General features: G+C 37.1%; 1 protein-coding gene across 1 annotated transcript; it reads left to right on the plus strand.

Annotated features, from left to right (window-relative positions):
• The first annotated feature begins 683 nt into the window (after positions 1 to 683).
• LOC115005360 (sentrin-specific protease 7-like) lies at positions 684 to 18822 on the plus strand. The gene is given in 24 exon segments (XM_029427141.1): positions 684 to 890; positions 2447 to 2558; positions 2951 to 3033; positions 3119 to 3346; positions 6778 to 6872; positions 7443 to 7591; positions 7818 to 8115; positions 8687 to 8751; positions 8896 to 9009; positions 9338 to 9371; positions 9860 to 10042; positions 10211 to 10419; positions 10493 to 10560; positions 13276 to 13392; positions 13543 to 13662; positions 14273 to 14365; positions 14515 to 14591; positions 14676 to 14722; positions 14862 to 14905; positions 14985 to 15053; positions 15648 to 15791; positions 16793 to 16799; positions 18522 to 18546; positions 18549 to 18822. Coding segments are annotated over 23 exon segments (2553 nt in total). The 5' UTR covers positions 684 to 890; position 2447; the 3' UTR covers positions 18722 to 18822.
• The last annotated feature ends 2871 nt before the right edge of the window (positions 18823 to 21693 follow it).

The following is a 21693-nucleotide window of genomic DNA, read 5'->3' on the forward strand; positions in this document are numbered from 1 at the left end:
TATATACATTTTAAATAAACGTAACAAATGTTCATGCATTAAAATAAAAAATGTATATGATGTATAAAATAACATTTATTTAAGACTACTCAAAACACAATATGATAAACTTCATTGATTTTATTTGCATGTTTTATATCTTCTGCTATTGATTTATTTGTGTTTTTATTGATTAATTACATATTACATATAGACGTTGTCAAATCAAATGCAAAATAAGTAGTGATTATTACAATAATTATCAATAGAAATCTAAAAAATTCTAATAGAGGTATATGATATAAAAGATTAAAAAAGATTACAAAAAAATACACAATATGATAAAGTTAATTAACTTTATTATGTATTTGTTTGTTTTTCATATATATTATATACTATATATAAATATATAGTATATATATATATATATATGTATATATGTGTATATATATATATATATATATATATATATATATATATATATATATGTATATATGTGTATATATATATGTATATATATATATATATATATATATATATATATATATATACTATATATAAATATATATACTATATATATATATATATATATATATATTTGAAATAATATACGAATATAATATAAAAACAATATATTTATTATGATATTATGATTTTCAGTATATTGAATGACGTAATGACGTAAAGCCACAGTGCGCAGCGTCAGCTGACGTAGCGGATGTTGTGCTGCTGAACGTTGGACGCTTCGGACCGGCTGCTGATGTGGTTTTTAAAACTCTTGTTTTTGTCCTTTAAGTGAAACGGGCCGAGTCTGTAGCTCATGAGGCGGCCGAAGGCTCCATTTCACAACAACAAGCCATAAGCTAAGCTAGCTCTCTGGCTAGCCGGCTAGCTCCACCGGCTGACGTTAGGTTGGTAGCTTTAGCATCCCGTTAGCAACACTACAATTAGTTAATTATATAATTAATAAAACAAACTTACTAATATAATAGTGAATTGAAGGATGTTATGGCTCTGTGTTCTTCGCCCGAGGCCACAGTGGAGCGATATCTGAGCTACAACTGTAAGCAATGCCCCTTCAGCAGAATCCCCGTTAACAATTACTACTATTTTTAATTGTCGTGCTTAAATAAAAGTACTTACGTGGTAGAATACAAGTAAGGGTTGTTTATGAGTAAGTAGAGTATTTTGGTAAATTCGGCAAACAAATAATCCACAAACTGTAATTTACAAATCAAAAATATGTTTTATATATGGTTAGCATTCCCAGTTAGCACCCGCAGCTACATATTTCAGTGGGAGAAATTAAGAAATAATTATTTATAATACTTTTCAACTTCGTCTACGTGAATTGCTAGATTTTGGTGTATTTCTGTTTCGAACTAAATTACATAATAACTGCTAATCATTCTGAAATAGCGGTCTGAGTCATGTATTATATGAAATATGAAGTGATGCTCCGTTGAAAAACCTCATATTTGTGAATGTAGTTTGGTACGGCGACCTTTTCAAAGCTCCCAACAGCAGATATTTTATATTTCCAAGTAGTTTCCATATATTTACTGTTCAATTATAAAGTCAAGAAGTGCTATAAAAGAGGAATACATCTGTAAAAGAATAAGAAAATAAATGTGGCAATGTGAAGAGAGAAGTAAATGGAAGGAGGAAATATAAAGAGTAAGTAAAATAATAAATAAGGTAATTGTAAAGCGTGGAAACAAAAAAAAAAAATGTATAGGATAATAAATAAGTACATTTTTAAAAATGTGGACATATAAAGAGAAATGAATAAAATAATGAACAAATAGATTAAAAAGATAATTTTAATTCTTTGATTGTATATTATTTGTATCTGGTTGTTTTTCCTTATTCTATTGCTTTTGCTTAGTTAAAGTTAAAGATTTCCTCTTCTATTTGATTTATAATTATCTTAAGAATGACAGTTTTATTACTTAAAAAATTAATTGTAAGTTTCATATATTTTTTTTAAATGTATAAAGAAACAAAAATATATATTTAAACAAATAAAAATAGAATTGGGTTACATTTAAATAATCTAAAATTATAATAAGAAAATATAAACTTATTTAAAGAGTACACTATACAGTTTGACAGTTGTATTACTTTTTGTAAGTATATTGTTTAAGAGAAACAATAATATAAATGTAAATGAATACATAAATACTAAAAGAATAATAAAATGTAATCGGAAACCATTTAAGTATTTCTTCAACACATGTGATTCAGATTTATGCGTCTTTAAATTGAAATGTCTTTAAAGTGGCTTTTGATATTAATTTAATATTCTGAAATGTCAGCTGCTTGATCCAACCGTTTCTTTCTTTCTTTAAACCCATATTTCCGAATGGTAACCTCCACACATGACATGAGCGCCACACAGCAGGTAGTAGTTCATTTCTTTTAGAGGTTTGGCCTGAGTTTGTTTGTTTGTTTGTTTTTTCTTCAGCATGGCGTCTCCGTTCAAAATCCCCAAGAAGAAACAGCCAGCGGGATCTGACTCTGCCCCCCCGCAAATGTCGCCGCTGTCCCGCCTCCAGAGCTCCACCCCCGAATTTAAGGTGGTGTCACTCATCAGTTAATGCCAATTTTCACCCGCCGTTACCCGGGCTAGTTTGATGATGGGATCAGTTGTGTTTATTAATTGAATTATTCTGGTTTACTACAGCGGCAAAATAAAGACTTTTATTCGTGATTTAATGACAATAAAGGATAAAAAAGATGCAGAAATAACTCCGTCAGGATGGTTTGTAAAAAGTCTGAGTTCCTGCTGTCAGGTCTGCAAGACGACAAGCAAACATCTCTTAAAACGCTTTTTTTCTGAATGGAGTTTGGTTGATGAGGGCTATGCTAACATTGTAGCTGCGTAAATACGTTTCTACATGCAGAAATCTACATACTGTGTAACTAAAGTGATTCAAGGTGTTTATTATTGATTACTTTGTGTGAACAGAGTTATGGGGATCAGTCCAGCAGAGGCAGAGGTGAGAGGGTGCATGCTGGGAACTCTGTGGGCTCCTCAGCGATCAGACAGAGGTTTGTAAAGCTTCCCCTGCAGGCAGCAGTGAGCATTACATCCGATAACGTAAAGCTTCTAAAGTAATTATCAAACTTCTTTCAGCGAGCCTCTCTTCAGGAACGTGGTTAAAACGCTGCTGGGACTAAACAGCCCTCACATAGGAGCATCAGCAGCCAATCACAGAGGAGCATCAGCAGCCAATCACAGAGGAGCATCAGCAGCCAGTCACAGAGGAGCATCAGCAGCCAGTCACAGAGGAGCATCAGCAGCCAGTCACAGTGGACGCTGGAGCTGCCAAACTGAGTTGTCCTCTTCCTGTTTCTCAAACGGGTGCGTTCACAATATTTTTATTTTCTGTGACACTGCGTGATTATATATTAAATATAAAAGGAATAAAGAAAACTTTTTCTCTTAAAGTTAAAGAGAAAGAGAGAAAAAAACAAAATAATATTAAAATAAATGTGGGAATTTATTAATTTATCAAATGTGAAATAAATATATACAAGTTATTTTTGTTTTGATTTGCTTCTTTTTAAATTAGTTGTTATTATTTATTGTATTTATTTATCACAACTGTAAAGGCAAAGTAATACATAAATATTTATTTTTTAATTTTTATATTTATTTACTTTCCTATTTAATCTTCCCCTTTATTTGTTATTTTTTTTAATTTTAATCGTCTAGAAAAATTGGTTGGTGTTTCTGACTGTGTATTAAACGTGTGTCAGAGAAGCATGATGCCCACTTTGGAGTTCCACAAGGGAGCTGCCTCGGTTCATTACTGTTCTCTCTATACATGCTACCACTGGGGGCCATCATTAGAGAACACAATGTGTGCTTCCATAGCTACGTGGATGACACACAGCTGTACATCTCTGCTGAACCAAATGATGCTACAGCTATTAACTCCATCACCACCTGTCTGTCAGCAATAAATAAATGGATGAGCAATACTTTCTTAAAATTAAATGAGAACAAAACTGAAATCCTACTAGTAGGTCCTGTAACAAAAAGAGAGATGATGCTGAATAACATGGGGAAACTTACTCCTTTGATTAAACCTGAAGTCACAAGTCTTGGTGTTATCTTAGACTCAGATCTAAGCTTTAAATCCCACATAAACAAGGTGACAAAAACATCATTCTTCCACCTTAGAAATATAGCTCAAATCAGACAATTTATAAATCAAAAGGATGCTGAGAAACTAATCCATGCTTTTATCTCAAGCCGACTCGATTACTGTAATGCACTCTTTACCGGCCTCCCAAACAAAACAACGGAGAGACTTCAGCTCATCCAAAACGCTGCAGCGAGGCTGCTGACTAGATCCAAGAGGAGAGACCACATCAGTCCAGTGTTAGCTGCTCTACACTGGCTTCCAGTAACTTTTAGACTTTAAGGTCCTCCTTCTTGTAGCCCTAAAGCCCTAAACGGAACCTCACCAAGTTACACTGCCCCCAAGAACATTACGATCATCCACTACTGGTTTATTAAATGTTCCCAGAAGCATCCAAAAGAAAATCGAGGATGCAGCCTTTAGCAATTATGCACCAAAGCTATGGAACACTTTACCTGCAGACATTAGGGAGGCAAGCTCGCTCAATATCTTCAAAAGTAAACTGAAAACATATCTCTTTACTTTAGCCTTTTAATGGTGATATTTTATATCTCTTTACTTTAGCCTTTTAATGGTGATATTTTATATCTCTTTACTTTAGCCTTTTAATGGTGATATTTTATATCTCTTTACTTTAGCCTTTTAATGGTGATATTTTATATCTCTTTACTTTAGCCTTTTAATAGTGATATTTTATATCTCTTTACTTTAGCCTTTTAATGGTGATATTTTATATCTCCTTACTTTAGCCTTTTAATGGTGATATTTTATATCTCTTTACTTTAGCCTTTTAATGGTGATATTTTATATCTCCTTACTTTAGCCTTTTAATGGTGATATTTTATATCTCTTTACTTTAGCCTTTTAATGGTGATATTTTATATCTCCTTACACTAGCCTTTTAATGGTGATATTTTATATCTCCTTACTTTAGCCTTTTAATGGTGATATTTTATATCTCCTTACTTTAGCCTTTTAATTGTGATATTTTATATCTCTTTACTTTAGCCTTTTAATGGTGATATTTTATATCTCCTTACTTTAGCCTTTTAATGGTGATATTTTATATCTCTTTACTTTAGCCTTTTAATAGTGATATTTTATATCTTACTTTAGCCTTTTAATGGTGATATTTTATATCTCCTTACTTTAGCCTTTTAATGGTGATATTTTATATCTCTTTAATTTAGCCTTTTAATGGTGATATTTTATATCTCTTTACTTTAGCCTTTTAATGGTGATATTTTATATCTCTTTACTTTAGCCTTTTAATAGTGATATTTTATATCTTACTTTAGCCTTTTAATGGTGATATTTTATATCTTACTTTAGCCTTTTAATAGTGATATTTTATATCTCCTTACTTTAGCCTTTTAATGGTGATATTTTATATCTCTTTACTTTAGCCTTTTAATGGTGATATTTTATATCTCTTTACTTTAGCCTTTTAATAGTGATATTTTATATCTCTTCACTTTAGCCTTTTAATGGTAATATTTTATATCTTACTTTAGCCTTTTAATGGTGATATTTTATATCTTTACTTTAGCCTTTTAATGGTGATATTTTATATCTCCTTACACTAGCCTTTTAATGGTGAATTATTACTGGTTTAACATTGAATGTGTAAAGGTAACTAGGATAAATCTTCAGAGTGTATTTTTGAAAAACTTGAGATCAAATAGACGGTGTTACCATGGGAACGAGAGGAAGTGTCTCTGATAAATGTGTTTAAAGAATATATTGGAGAAAAACTGGCTTTAACAAACAGGGGTTTGTTTATGAAGCGGGCTTTAACCAAGATTTTGCCAAAAGAATCTGGACTCACGGAGATGTCTGTGTTTTATACGTTAAAAGGTCAATAAAGAGGTTGACGCTGTAAACGTAAATCAAGACTACCAGGAATGTGTAGCAAAGGGAGTAAACCAGTTGAAAGGCCACAGGGGCCCATTGTTGATCTCATGCTTTCAAAATATGGCTCTGATAGTTTACAACATTTACAAGAATGATGTGATGAATGTGATTTTATACTATTTTAATTCTGCTATTTTTATAATGGTACTTCAGACTCATTTACATCAACACTGATTATTGTGCTGTAAATGCTCTTATTCTGTCTAATCTTGTACTCATTGTTATGTTTTTGCTGTGAAGCACTTTGGGCTGCAATCCTTGTATGAAAGGTGCTATACAAATAAAGCTTATTATTATTATTATTATTATTATTATTATTATTAATAATGTCTAAATATTATTTTTAAATACAAAGTAAAAAATAATAGAAAAATAAATAAACAGAAATTCATAATTTAAAAAGTAATATAATAAATGGAAATTAAATGGTGAAGTAAATCAATAGGAGAATTAATAAACAATTTTTTAATAAGTAACAAAACAAAAACAGAAGTATGTATTTGTCACATTCTATCAATGAAATAACCCTTTCATTGTTTTTGTTACATTTAATGGCATATCCATTCATCATGTCATCTGTTAATTTATCGTTGACTGTGGCAGCTCCATGTCTTACACCATCTGTTGGTCCCGTGTCATAATGTTTATTACAGCTCGAGTTATTGCATTCAGTGGTTTTTGAATGCAGTTCTGTACAATGAGTCGTGTTGTTGCATGTTGTGTCCACCAGGTGGCGTCCAAAGAGAGCGTCAGACCGCCTGCTGCCGCCTGAAGAGTCCTCCGAGCGTCCGTCTCCACCACAGAAGAAGAGAAGTGACCTCAGCGGTAACATTTCTTCCTTGTTGGTGCTCTGAAGAAGATTTCTTAATTATTTAATTATTAATGAAAAAGTAATAAAACTCAAATCACAACACATTGTTCAGATATGTTTAAAGAATACAGAGCAGTCAATCATTTATATAATATAAATATTCTATATACATTTATATATAAATATTACATATATATATATATATATATATATATATATATAGACTACTTGAGGGTTACCAATACTTTTTTATTTACTGGACTTTCAATACAAAAAGAGAGATTTTGAGTTTTTATTACATTTGGATGTAATGTTACATTTAAATATTGAAGTTAAATATTGAATTAAAATGTTACATTTAATCATTAATATATTCACGTGAAATAAAATGAAAAATGTAATGTTAAACTTAAATATTGAAGTGAATTAAAATAAATGAATTGAAAGTAAAATCTTATATATAAATATTAATGTGAATTATTACTTTTAAATATTATATTGAAATATTAAAGTGAATTATATTTAAATATTAAGGATAAATTTAAAGGATAAATAATAAACAATGTTTCATGATTAACCTTCAGGCTCGGCGACTGAAAGTGTCTCTGTGGACTCGCTGGACGCGCTGGACTCGCTGGCGGAGCTGCGAGGTGACGGGCATGCTGGGAGTTTGAGTTCTTTGACGCTGGGAGAGAGAACGTGGAGGAGAGACGGGGACGCTGCAGAGGACCAGGTAAAGTTAAAGCTTTATATATTTCACTGAGAGATTTTATGATAAACATTTTTTTATTGTGAATATATCTCCAAGAAAAAAATTATGATACATATAAATATATATATTAAGTACATTTCTATATTTGAACAGTTTAGTATTGTGAGAGTAAAGTTATAATTACAACAGGAGGAAATATTTAATATTTAATTTAAACGTGAGAAACTAAAAGTGTTGTTTGTTTCAGAGCGACTCCGGAAGTTCTCCTGAACCTTTAAAGCAGCAGAAGAAGAAGTCAGGAGACCACTTCCTGTCTCCGTCCAGAACAGAAAACCAGCCCTCTGTGACGTCAGTGAGGACGCCGCCCGACACGAGGCGCAGCCTGGACCGCACAGCTTGGCTCAGCGCCGGCAGCAGCAACGTGATGGCTGACCTGCGGGAGAAAGAGCGGGAGAGGTGGAGGAAGTTCAGAGAGAAGAAGAAGACGACGGGGACGACAGGGATGACCGTCCTGCAGCGGAAGAGAGCCAAACAGACTGAACCCAGTCAGGCATATTATAATAATATTATAATAATAATAGAATGTAATAACATTAATTATAATATTATAATAATAACAATAATATCATAATTATATAATAACAATAATATAATAACAATAATGTAAAACTAATAATAACAAGAATATAATGACAAGAATATAATATTATAATAATATAATAACAAGAATATAAATATAATAATATTATAATATAATTATAAAATAACAATAATATAATAATTATATAATAACAAAATAATAACAATAATATAATAACAAGAATATAATAACAAGAATATAATAACAAGAATATAATAATATAATAACAAGAATATAATAAGAATATAATTATAATAACAAGAATATTATAATAATATAATAACAATAATATAATAATATAATAATAATATTATAATATAACAATATAATAACAATAATTATATAATAACAATAATATAAAAACAATAATATAATCATATAATACAATAATAATAATAATAATAATAATAATAATAATATAGTAAATAAGAATCATGAGGAAGATGATTAAAGCTGTTGACATGTTTCTCCTTCAGTCGTTCTGTCCAGTGAGGAGGAGGAGGGAGACGGAGGACAGAGGACGGAGTCGCAGGAGAAACCGGTAAATATGTAAATAATATATATTTAGATGTTTGTTTGTTTTTAAGTATTGTTTTTAGTTTCTAACGTTTAACGTTCTGCTGCTTTAAACTGTATTTCCTGTTAAAGAGCAGCATTGACTGTTTCCCTGCGTGCTGTCTGACAGGCGAGCAGAAGGGAAGCAGACGAGTTTGAATCGCCGCCGCCATCTTTCCTGCAGCTCGACTTCACCTCGCTTCACGCCGGCCTCACGCACGCCGACGCCAACGGGAAGATGATGGTGGGGAGAGAAATATAGAAATATATCTATTTTATTTTATTAAGTTTTAAACAACACAGTTTCTGTTTTCCATGTTCCTGTTCCAACACACACACACACACACACACACATAGACACAGACACACACACTAAATTTGTATTTTTTAAATAATGATAATGTTTACTTTATTATTCTTCAAATAAAACGTTTTTATGGAAGATTTAAAATGCCCAAATAAAATCAGATGAATTAATTAATTAAAACGTCATTAAATGTTTTACTGTCACAATGACGTGAAAATAATTTGTTTAAGGAACAAATAATAATAATTCTTCTCTTTCTGTTTAGATCACTGAACACGGGCTCAATTTTCCTCTGAATGGTAAACTTTTATTCATAACAGAAATTATATATAATAATAATATAATATTACTTTCAGGTTTTCGGCAGTGTTTAGTTTTATATAGTTTTATATTGTTGTAACCTTTTCTTAAAATGTTAGAATAATTTTCATAAACACTATTTTTCTTACGACTTATAATATTACAACTTTATATTTTATCTTCAAATATTACCACCTTTTCTTTAAATAGTAAATGTTTTTCCCTTAAAATAGAATTTCTTAAAATATTACAATAAATATTTTTAATATTACAATTTTTATTTTTGATATATTACATTTTGTAAATATAATATTTTATGTTTTAACTATTACAAATATTCTTTCCTAAAATATTGCAATATGTTTTTTAATGTAATAGTTTTAAAATAGTTTAAAAAGTGTGCTTTTTATTCAAACAGTGTTATTTTAATATATGTTAATTATTTGAGTATTGTGTGAAGTCAACAGATATAAATGTCTCCTCTCAGGAGTGGGGGGGGGAGAAGTCGTTGTTGTGGCCTCTCAGCTTCGGGGTTACGGTGTCTGGGACGGGGCCGTGGCTCAGGGAGGCAGCCTATTGGCTGACTGGAGAGGCCCCGCCCCCTCGCTGCTCTTCCTCTGGGTGACTGACGCACAGGCCAACCTGCTGCAGAGGGAGCTGACCGCTATGGGTAAGTATTTATGTATTTATATATATTTATGTATTTATATATCTATATATTTAATAACTCACTACACAGCACCAGGTACTGGGCAATTACTGGAGCTTGTTACATGCATTTAAATTTCAAATGTAGGGAGAACGTTCCTGTATGTGAACGTTCCTCCTGCTCCTTCAGGTCCGCCGTGCTGCTTCCTCCTGCTGGTGCTGCAGGAGCAGCTGCAGGAGCTCCAGGCCGCCCTGCTGGCCTCCATCCTGGACATGGAGGAGTACCGAAGGGGCTGCTCCTCCTACGCCCCTCTGGAGTGGACCGACGGGCTGCTGCTCCTGCACAGCGCTCCTCCTCCTCTGGACCAGCACCTCCTCGGGCTGCTGGGGCACTCTGCAGTAAGACTCCTTTACTCCTTTATCAGAGCTGCACCTCCTCCCTGCAGGGGGTAATACAAACTGTGTGTTTCAGGTGAAGACCAACCAGAGGAACAAGAAGACCAACCTGGACTCTCCTGGTCTGCAGCAGCTTCCCCCCAGGTACATCTGAACCTGACTGTAGACCTGAACCTGAGTGTAGACCTGAAGGTGACTGTAGACCTGAAGGTGACTGTAGACCTGAAGGTGACTGTAGACCTGAACCTGACTGTAAACCTGAAGGTGACTGTAGACCTGAACCTGACTGTAGACCTGAAGGTGACTGTAGACCTGAACCTGACTGTAGACCTGAGGGTGACTGTAGTCCTGAACCTAACTGTAGACCTGAACCTGACTGTAGACCTGAACCTGACTGTAGACCTGAACCTGACTGTAGACCTGAACCTGACTGTAGACCTGAACCTGACTGTAGACCTGAAGGTGACTGTAGACCTGAACCTGACTGTAGACCTGAAGGTGACTGTAGACCTGAAGGTGACTGTAGTCCTGAACCTGACTGTAGACCTGAAGGTGACTGTAGTCCTGAACCTGACTGTAGACCTTAAGCTGACTGTAGACCTTAACCTGACTGTAGACCTGAAGGTGACTGTAGACCTTAACCTGACTGTAGTCCTGAACCTGACTGTAGACCTGAAGGTGACTGTACATCTGAACCTGATTGTAGACCTGAAGGTGACTGTAGACCTGAAGGTGACTGTAGACCTTAACCTGACTGTAGACCTTAACCTGACTGTAGACCTGAAGGTGACTGTAGGCCTGAAGGTGACTGTAGACCTTAACCTGACTGTAGTCCTGAACCTGACTGTAGACCTGAAGGTGACTGTACATCTGAACCTGATTGTAGACCTGAAGGTGACTGTAGACCTGAAGGTGACTGTAGAGCTTAACCTGACTGTAGACCTTAACCTGACTGTAGACCTGAAGGTGACTGTAGGCCTGAAGGTGACTGTAGACCTTAACCTGACTGTAGTCCTGAACCTGACTGTAGACCTGAAGGTGACTGTACATCTGAACCTGATTGTAGACCTGAAGGTGACTGTAGACCTGAAGGTGACTGTAGTCCTGAACCTGACCGTAGACCTGAAGGTGACTGTAGACCTGAACCTGACTGTAGACCTGAAGGTGACTGTAGACCTGAAGGTGACTGTAAACCTGAACCTGACTGTAGACCTGAAGGTGACTGTAGTCCTGAACCTAACTGTAGACCTGAACCTGACTGTAGACCTGAACCTGACTGTAGACCTGAACCTGACTGTAGACCTGAAGGTGACTGTAGACCTGAAGGTGACTGTAGACCTTAACCTGACTGTAGACCTTAACCTGACTGTAGACCTGAAGGTGACTGTAGGCCTGAAGGTGACTGTAGACCTTAACCTGACTGTAGTCCTGAACCTGACTGTAGACCTGAAGGTGACTGTACATCTGAACCTGATTGTAGACCTGAAGGTGACTGTAGACCTGAAGGTGACTGTAGAGCTTAACCTGACTGTAGACCTTAACCTGACTGTAGACCTGAAGGTGACTGTAGGCCTGAAGGTGACTGTAGACCTTAACCTGACTGTAGTCCTGAACCTGACTGTAGACCTGAAGGTGACTGTACATCTGAACCTGATTGTAGACCTGAAGGTGACTGTAGACCTGAAGGTGACTGTAGTCCTGAACCTGACCGTAGACCTGAAGGTGACTGTAGACCTGAACCTGACTGTAGACCTGAAGGTGACTGTAGACCTGAAGGTGACTGTAAACCTGAACCTGACTGTAGACCTGAAGGTGACTGTAGTCCTGAACCTAACTGTAGACCTGAACCTGACTGTAGACCTGAACCTGACTGTAGACCTGAACCTGACTGTAGACCTGAAGGTGACTGTAGACCTGAAGGTGACTGTAGACCTTAACCTGACTGTAGACCTTAACCTGACTGTAGACCTGAAGGTGACTGTAGGCCTGAAGGTGACTGTAGACCTTAACCTGACTGTAGTCCTGAACCTGACTGTAGACCTGAAGGTGACTGTACATCTGAACCTGATTGTAGACCTGAAGGTGACTGTAGACCTGAAGGTGACTGTAGACCTTAACCTGACTGTAGACCTTAACCTGACTGTAGACCTGAAGGTGACTGTAGGCCTGAAGGTGACTGTAGACCTTAACCTGACTGTAGTCCTGAACCTGACTGTAGACCTGAAGGTGACTGTACATCTGAACCTGATTGTAGACCTGAAGGTGACTGTAGACCTGAAGGTGACTGTAGTCCTGAACCTGACCGTAGACCTGAAGGTGACTGTAGACCTGAACCTGACTGTAGACCTGAAGGTGACTGTAGACCTGAAGGTGACTGTAAACCTGAACCTGACTGTAGACCTGAAGGTGACTGTAGTCCTGAACCTAACTGTAGACCTGAACCTGACTGTAGACCTGAACCTGACTGTAGACCTGAAGGTGACTGTAGACCTGAAGGTGACTGTAGACCTGAAGGTGACTGTAGACCTGAACCTGACTGTAGACCTGAGGGTGACTGTAGTCCTGAACCTAACTGTAGACCTGAACCTGACTGTAGACATGAACCTGACTGTAGACCTGAACCTGACTGTAGACCTGAACCTGACTGTAGACCTGAAGGTGACTGTAGACCCGAAGGTGACTGTAGACCTGAAGGTGACTGTAGACCTGAACCTGACTGTAGACCTGAAGGTGACTGTAGACCTGAAGGTGACTGTAGACCTGAACCTGACTGTAGACCTGAAGGTGACTGTAGACCTGAACCTGACTGTAGAACTGAACCTGACTGTAGACCTGAAGTTGGTCATGTCTCTTCTTCAGGTTGATCCAGTACCCGGCACCACCCTGTAAAGGCCGGATTGCGGTAACGAAGGAGGACCTTGCGTGTCTGCGCGGTGGCGAGTTCCTCAATGACGTCATCATCGACTTCTACCTCAAGTCAGTCAAAGAAATAAAGTTTTCATGTGTTTTTACATGAGTAGAAGCTGAAGTCTGAAGTGTACATGCATGTAGTTCCTGTACGTCCCCAGTCGGGGGGGGGGGGGGGGGGGCAGCAGCGTCCTGACTGTGCTCCTGCTGCTCCTGCAGGTACGTCCTCCTGGAGGGGGGGGGCTCGGTGTCCGACAGGAGTCACGTGTTCAGCAGCTTCTTCTACAAACAGCTGAGCCGACGCAGAGCGGCCGGGGACGAGGACGCCCCCGCTGTCCCGTAAGACACATTCAATCTTAACTTAACTCAAACAATTAATCGAACATCTGCATTGACTCCTTTGAATGTTTATAAATTGATAAATACAATAAAATAATAATATTTAAAAAGTTTTTATGTATTAATCGAAAAGAAACATTAAGTAGTAAGTAAATCAACACAAATATAAGTAAATAAAAAAGCTAATTAAAACATCGATATTAAAGTTTGTCACATTTTATAAAAAGCTTAATTTTTTATATTTTTCACTTATAAAAGAACTGGAATTTCTCAAAATGTGATAACATTTTATTTATAAATTCTGTTTCCTGTGATCTTTTTAAAACTCAGACATCAGAAACATTCAAATAACATTAACCTTCAGGCACAAAGATTTAACATTTATATATGTTCAATAACTTTCGTCAGTGATGAACATTAATCGTAATTAATCTTTTATTCAAGCGTTTAGGAAGAAGTACTCGCGTTACGTAGACGACATGCTTTTATTTTGAAATAAATCTGTTTGTATTTTTCCAAGCTGCAACACAAAGTGTAACGTTTAATTCCTGAAATATATTCAGTATTAAGTATTTTGTTCAGCCTTATTTGGTTTCTTTGGTTTCCTCAGAGATCGGCACATGAGGCATCAGCGCGTAAAGACGTGGACGCGACACATCGACATTTTCACCAAAGACTTCCTGTTTGTTCCTGTCAACCAAGAGTAAGAAAGGGTCTTTATTCCCCTTCATGTAAAAGAATATAATTGTTTTTTATTTCCCCTCTGTGAGCCTGCTATAAATATAAACTAATTTCTGTTTTGGCTTCTTAAAGTAAAGTTTCACATTAAGTGCTTTTCTCTGCTGTGGACAGGGCGCACTGGTACCTGGTGGTGGTCTGCTTCCCGGGTCTGGAGGAGGTTCAGTACGAGGAATTTCACAGTCCAGCAGGTGAGCTGCTGTTTACCTCTGCAGGGCTTTTATTATGAAGCAGCGACAGGAAGAAGAGATTTCAGTTTGTTGTTTGTGTTTCAGCCGCAGGTAATACTTCATCCTTCAGTCCGAGGTCACAGCAGCCGCCGGTAAATACCATTAATATTAATATAACTATAATAACTATTTTAATAATAACTATTATTATGAATTATGTTTCCTAATTTAAATATAAAACATAAATACAACACATAAAAGTGTATATATAAAAGTGTGTTTGTCCTGCAGGAGTGCACGCAGCAGAGCTGGCCCAGGGACACAGTGTTAAAGCGGTGAGTCGTCTGCGTAGAGACTGAACTTTCGGACTTCCTGTCCCTGCGGGTTTCTGACATGTAGTTTTGTCCTCTGCAGGCCGTGCATCCTCGTCATGGACTCCCTGAAGCTGTCGTACCACGAGAACGTCTGCAGGCTGCTGCGAGAGTGAGTTCCCCTGCACCGCTGCAGAAACACGCACTACACACACCGCAAGCATTATATAGTATATAATTATGTAATATCGATGTGTAGTAAAAGTAAAAAGATTTACTTTCTACAATGATTACTTTAAGTAATTATTTAAATTATTTAGAATTAAAGAAAAGGAAATCGTCACATTTGAGAAGATGGACGTTAACATTTGTGTCATTTTTGTACAAAAGATTATTAGATTTATAACAAGCTGTTAAGCTCTTGTTATCTTTTGTATATACATATTCATTTGTAAAGTAACGAAAGCTGTCAGATAAATGTAGTGCAGTATTAAGTTCAATATCTATAACAGTAACAGTAACAGTATAAAGTAAAAGAAAATGGAAAATATGACTTTTTTGTCAAAGAAAATGCACCTTTTTGTCCTAAATATTATGTTTGTTGTTTAGAAATCGTGCAAATGTTTGTCTGAAAAACAAACTTTCTCCAAATATTGCAATTTTGGACTTAACAATATTCTGACTAAAACATTCCCTCGGAGATGTGGAGCAGTGGAAGTGTAAAGTAGTTCCTGGTGGAAGTTAAAGGAGGCTGGTGTCTGTGCAGCTACCTGCAGGTGGAGTGGGCGGTGCGGCGGGGCACGACTCGCCTCTTCACGGCCGACAGCGTGAGGAGCTGCAGCTGCAGAGTCCCGCAGCAGGACAACAGCAGCGACTGTGGACTGTACCTGCTGCAGTACGCAGAGAGCTTGCCTGCAGGTACACACACACACGTACTCTGATATATTAAATATATACTTGTATATGTTATATAATTGTTATATGTTGTGTGTATATATAATATATATATTATATATATATATATATATGTATATGTATATTTATATATAAATATATATAGTTATATTTATATATAAATATACATATTATATATTTATATACATATATACAAATATACATACATATATATATATATATATATATATCTATATATATATATATATATATATATTTGTATATATATATACCATATATATATCTATATGTGTATATATATAATACTACTATATATATATATGTGTATATATATATACAGTATATCTCAAAAGTGAGTACACCCTTTAGATTTTTGCAAATATTCTGTTATATCCTTTCAGGGGATAACATTATCCTACTGAAACTTTGATATAACTTAAAGTAGTCAGTGTGCTGCTTGAATAACAGTATAGATTTATTGTCCTTTGAAAATTACTCAGTACACAGCTGTTAATGTCTAAACAGCTGGCAACAAAAGTGAGTACACCCCATAGTGAACATGTCCTAATTGTGCCCAATGATGTTGTTTTCCTGCCCTGGTGTCATGTGACTCGTTAGTGTTACAAGGATTCAGGTGTAAATGATAAGCAGGGCTGTTAAATTTGGTGTTTTGGGCACAATTCTCTCTGAATGCTGGACAACATGGCACCTCATGGCAAGGAACTCTCTGAGCGGCTGAAAAAAAGGATTATTGCGCTTCACAAAGATGGCCTTGGCTATAAGAAGATTGCCAACACCATGAAAATGAGTTGCAGCACAGTGGCTAAGATCATACAACGGTTTTCCAGGACAGGTTCCACTCGGAACAGGCCTCGCCAGGGTCGACCAAAGAAGTTGAGTCCACGTGCTCAGCGTCATATCCAGAGGTTGGTTTCCAAAAATAGACGTGCGAGTGCTTCCAGCATTGCTGCAGAGGTTGCAGAAGTGGGATGTCAGCCTGTCAGTGCCCAGACCATACGCCGCACACTGCATCAAATCGGTTTGTATGGCCGTCGCCCCAGACAGAAGCCCCTTCTGAAACCGATGCATAAGAAAGCCCGCAAACAGTTTGCTGAAGACAATGAATCCAAGAACATGAGTTACTGGAACCATGTCCTGTGGTCTGATGAGACCAAAATAAACCTGTTTGGGTCAGATGGTGTCCGGCGTGTGTGGCGGCACCCTGGTGAGGAGTACCAAGACAAATGTGTTTTGCCTACAGTCAAGCATGGTGGTGGCAGCATCATGGTCTGGGGCTGCATGAGTGCTGCCGGCACTGGGGAGCTGCATTTCATTGAGGGACACATGAATTCCAATATATACTGTGACATCCTGCAGCAGAGCATGATCCCCTCTCTTCGGAAACTGGGCCGTAGGGCAGTTTTCCAACATGATAATGACCCTAAACACACCTCCAAGATGACAACGGCCTTGCTGAAGAAGCTGAAGGTTAAGGTGATGGACTGGCCAAGTATGTCTCCAGACCTAAACCCAATTGAGCACATGTGGGGCATCCTCAAGAGGAAGGTGGAGGAGTGCAAGGTGTCCAACATCCGTGCGCTCCGTGATGTCGTCGTGGAGGAGTGGAAGAAGATTCCAGAAGCAACCTGTGCAGCTCTGGTGAATTCCATGCCCAGGAGGGTTAAAGCAGTGCTAGATAACAATGGTGGTCACACAAAATATTGACACTTTGGGCACAATTTAGACATGTTCACTATGGGGTGTACTCACTTTTGTTGCCAGCTGTTTAGACATTAACAGCTGTGTACTGAGTAATTTTCAAAGGACAATAAATCTATACTGTTATTCAAGCAGCACACTGACTACTTTAAGTTATATCAAAGTTTCAGTAGGATAATGTTATCCCCTGAAAGGATATAACAGAATATTTGCAAAAATCTAAAAGGGTGTACTCACTTTTGAGATATACTGTATATATGTGTATATATGTATATATATGTATATATATATATATATTATATATTAGTATATATATAATATATATATATATATATATTCTGTATATATAGTAGTATATATTTATATATTATATCTATCATATATCATCTTATATTTGTATATATTGTCTATCTTATCTCTCTATATCCTTTTTCCTCTCTTTTTAATCTCTCTTTCTCTATCTCTACTTTTTCCTCTCTCTCTCTCTTGTTTCTATCTCTCTCTTTTTTTCTCTCTCTATCCTCTCTCTCTCTCTCTCTATATCTATCTCTCTCTCTATTTTTCTCTCTCTATCTCTTTTTCTTTCTCTTTTTATATCTCTCTCTCTTTTTCTTTTCTCTCTTCATCTCCTCCTCTCTCTCTTTTTCTTTCTCTCTCTCGCTTTCTCTCTCTCTCTGTCTCTCTCTCTCTCTCTCTATCTATCTCTCTTTCTTGTTCTCTATCTCTCTCTTATGTCTATCTTCTCTTCCTATCTTCTTGTTGTATCTATATCTCATTTTCTCTCTCACTCTATCCCCCCTTATTCTCTCTCTCTACTCTCCCTGTCTATATGTGTGTGTTTTATCTCTTCCTCTATCCTTCTCTATCTCTCTATCTCTCTCTCTCTCTATATATCTTCTCCCCCATTCTCTTTTATCTCATTCTTGTTATATGTGTGTGTGTGTGTGTGTATATATATATATATATATGTGTATATTGAGCCCGCTCCTGATTTGGCCCTCCCCAGAACCCCGTGGTGCACTTTGACCTCCCGTACGATTTGACAACTGGTTTCCGCGGCAACGCGTGCGACAGAAGCGCGAGGAGATCCGAACTCTAAGCCTTGAAGATGCACCGCAGTCAGAATGGAGAAAACTGAACACCGAGCCGATAAATCACATGTGCAATAAATATTTATATTTTTTTACGTTAATGTTTTTACTTTGATGTCGAAGAATGTTGCTCTAATAAAACAATCTTAAAAAAAATATTTGTTTAGTTTTTGTGTGTATGTAAATAAACGGACGGGTGAGGCTTTTATTTTGAAACTGACTTCAATTTGCGTAAACATTTTCCACAACAAATTGTGTTGTTTTTGTGCATAATAATAATAACACACACACACACACTTAGTCTTAGCCCCCCACTGCTGTGGGCTAATCAGCTTCCAGCTCATTAACTGGATCAGACTTGGGGAGGGGGGGGGGTGGGTGGTTAAAGACATAGACAAGGGTATTTAAAGACAAAACTCCAGATAACTTGTTTGTTTTATTACAATAATTATTTAAAAAGCATCAAAAATGAATTTGAACTTTGTAAACGTTTTAGTGTCGGGATAAAGAAAACGTGACTGCAAGAATTTAATTTAATTAGCATTTGAAGAATAAAATTGAAATGTCAAAATAAAATATTAAATAATTCTCAACATTTACGATCTATTTTAACATCTATGATTTACCTAATTTACGATTTACCTCAACATTTACGATTTATATTAACATTTACGATTTATCTAATTTAAGATTTATCTCATTTACGATTTACCTCAGCATTTACGATTAATTTCAACATTTACAATCGTAAATGTTGAAATTAAATATCTCGACATTTACGATGTATTCTGGACATTTTGTCCCCCACCCCCCGTAGTAGACGGTGGTGAGTTCATGTTTCACCTCAGCGGCCGTAGAGACGCTAATCTGAGTGACGGGAGGTCCAGATTACACAGATTTAAACCTCTGTCCCGCTACACAACAATAATCACAAAGATAATCGTGAAGATGGAAAACTGACCCTCCAAAATAAAACATGTCCATCCGTCGGAGTAATTGAACAGTTTCAGTGTAAAGCGACTAAAACAATAATAATTATCGCTTTTTAAATTACTTGGATGACTTTTAGACGTCTGCAGATTAAATGTTAGTTTTACGTTGTCTCCTCGTCTCCTCCCGTTAATCCCGTTAATCCAATAAAAGATGTCTGCCTTTGTTGACGGTGATCGGCGGGGGGGCACGGTCTGGTGTAAAGTCATCTGACTGACAGCATACGATGTTATGTTTCTGATTAATATAGTACATTATATAGTTAAAAGCTCTTATTATTTATGATCTTTATTCTTTATTTACTCACCTGTTGGATTATTAACCTGTTTTACTGAAAACTTCAGATTCTTGTTATTACAACCTCAACATTTCTTGTTTTTCTACTTTTGGGGTAAATTGTCAGATTTTTAAAAGGTTTTTCTTTAGTAATTATTATTTAAAGCAACATAATCAGTATTTAAACATGTAATAAATAACACTATCATATTTAAGTGTTTTAGTTATCGTGAACAAATACATTAATAAACCTTACAGTTGATATACCAGTTTTTAATAATAAGGTTTAATCGCAGATTTGTAAGTAAACCATCTGAATCACTTTTTCAGATTTGTGTACTTGTGAAAAGCGTCAACAGGTGCATCATGGGTAATTAACCTGTGTGCAGCTGTCGCAGCATCACGTTTCTATGAAGTTATTTTCCAGCTGATCTTGGGTGTTGAACATAATGAGTTTGTTTGATTCTCTCTGCGGCCGCACGCCGCGGCTCTGAGCGCCCTCCACTCCAGCAGCTTAACAATTAGGATTAGAGCAAAGACAAGAAATCTGCCATCTGCTCACCTGAGAGCAGCGAGCAGACGCCCGCAGCTTCCTGTTGAGCCGGTGGATGGACGACAGCGGCCGGCAACCGATGAGCTGAGGACGAAGAAGAAGCAGAGAAATGTCAGGAAAGTGTTGGAGGCTGATGCTGTGGACGCTCGGGGCGCTGCTGCTGGCCGGACGCATGGACACACACATAGGTACACACTTCTACTGCACACATGCACACAGGTACATACTCCTACTGCACACAGGTGCACACTCCTACTGCACACAGGTACACACTTCTGCAAACACGCACACAGGAACACACTCCTACTGCACTACACACTTCTACTGCACACAGGTACACACTCCTACTGCACACAGGTACACACTCCTACTGCACACAGGAACACACTCCTACTGCACTACACACTTCTACTGCACACAGGTACATACTCCTACTGCACACAGGTACACACTTCTGCAAACACGCACACAGGAACACACTCCTACTGCACTACACACTTCCACTGCACACAGGTACACACTCCTACTGCACACAGGTGCACACTTCTACTGCACACAGGTGCACACTCCTACTGCACACAGGTACACACTCCTACTGCACACAGGTACACACTCCTGCACACAGGTGCACACTCCTACTGCACTACACATCGACTACACACAGGTACACACTTTTACTGCCAGCGTTCTTGAGTGTAATGCGCTGTGCGACCGTCCCTGCCGCGGCGGCTCCAGCCCACATGGTCTGGAGTCGAGCGCGGGGAGTTTAACAAAGTTGGCAGTTCAACGTGTTGAGATGCCACCAAACCGTTCGAACTCCATGGCTCAGATGTTATCAGCCTCAAAGATGTGACTCAGGAGCAGCCGGCTGCAACCAGGAAGTTCAAACTGTAGTTCTGTTTTCTAAGGGTTAGGGTCGAAGTTGTAGTTCTGTTGTCTAAACTTAAAGAAGTTGTAGTTCTGTTGTCTAAACTTAAAGAAGTTGTAGTTCTGTTGTCTAAACTTAAAGAAGTTGTAGTTCTGTTGTCTAAACTTAAAGAAGTTGTAGTTCTTTTGTCTAAACTTAAAGAAGTTGTAGTTCTGTTGTCTAAACTTAAAACATTTGTAGTTCTATTGCAATATATTTGGTTATTTTCCTCCAGATGCGTCTCATGAGCCGACGGTGGACTCGGAGGAGCAGGGCAGTGGATATTTGGTTGATATGGCGGTGGACTTCAATCAGCTTCTATACAGACGACACGCCGCTCTAACTCGGAGAAAAAGGAATA

The sequence above is a fragment of the Cottoperca gobio genome, unplaced genomic scaffold (assembly GCF_900634415.1).
Source record: "Cottoperca gobio unplaced genomic scaffold, fCotGob3.1 fCotGob3_293arrow_ctg1, whole genome shotgun sequence".
Lineage (NCBI taxonomy): Eukaryota > Metazoa > Chordata > Actinopteri > Perciformes > Bovichtidae > Cottoperca > Cottoperca gobio.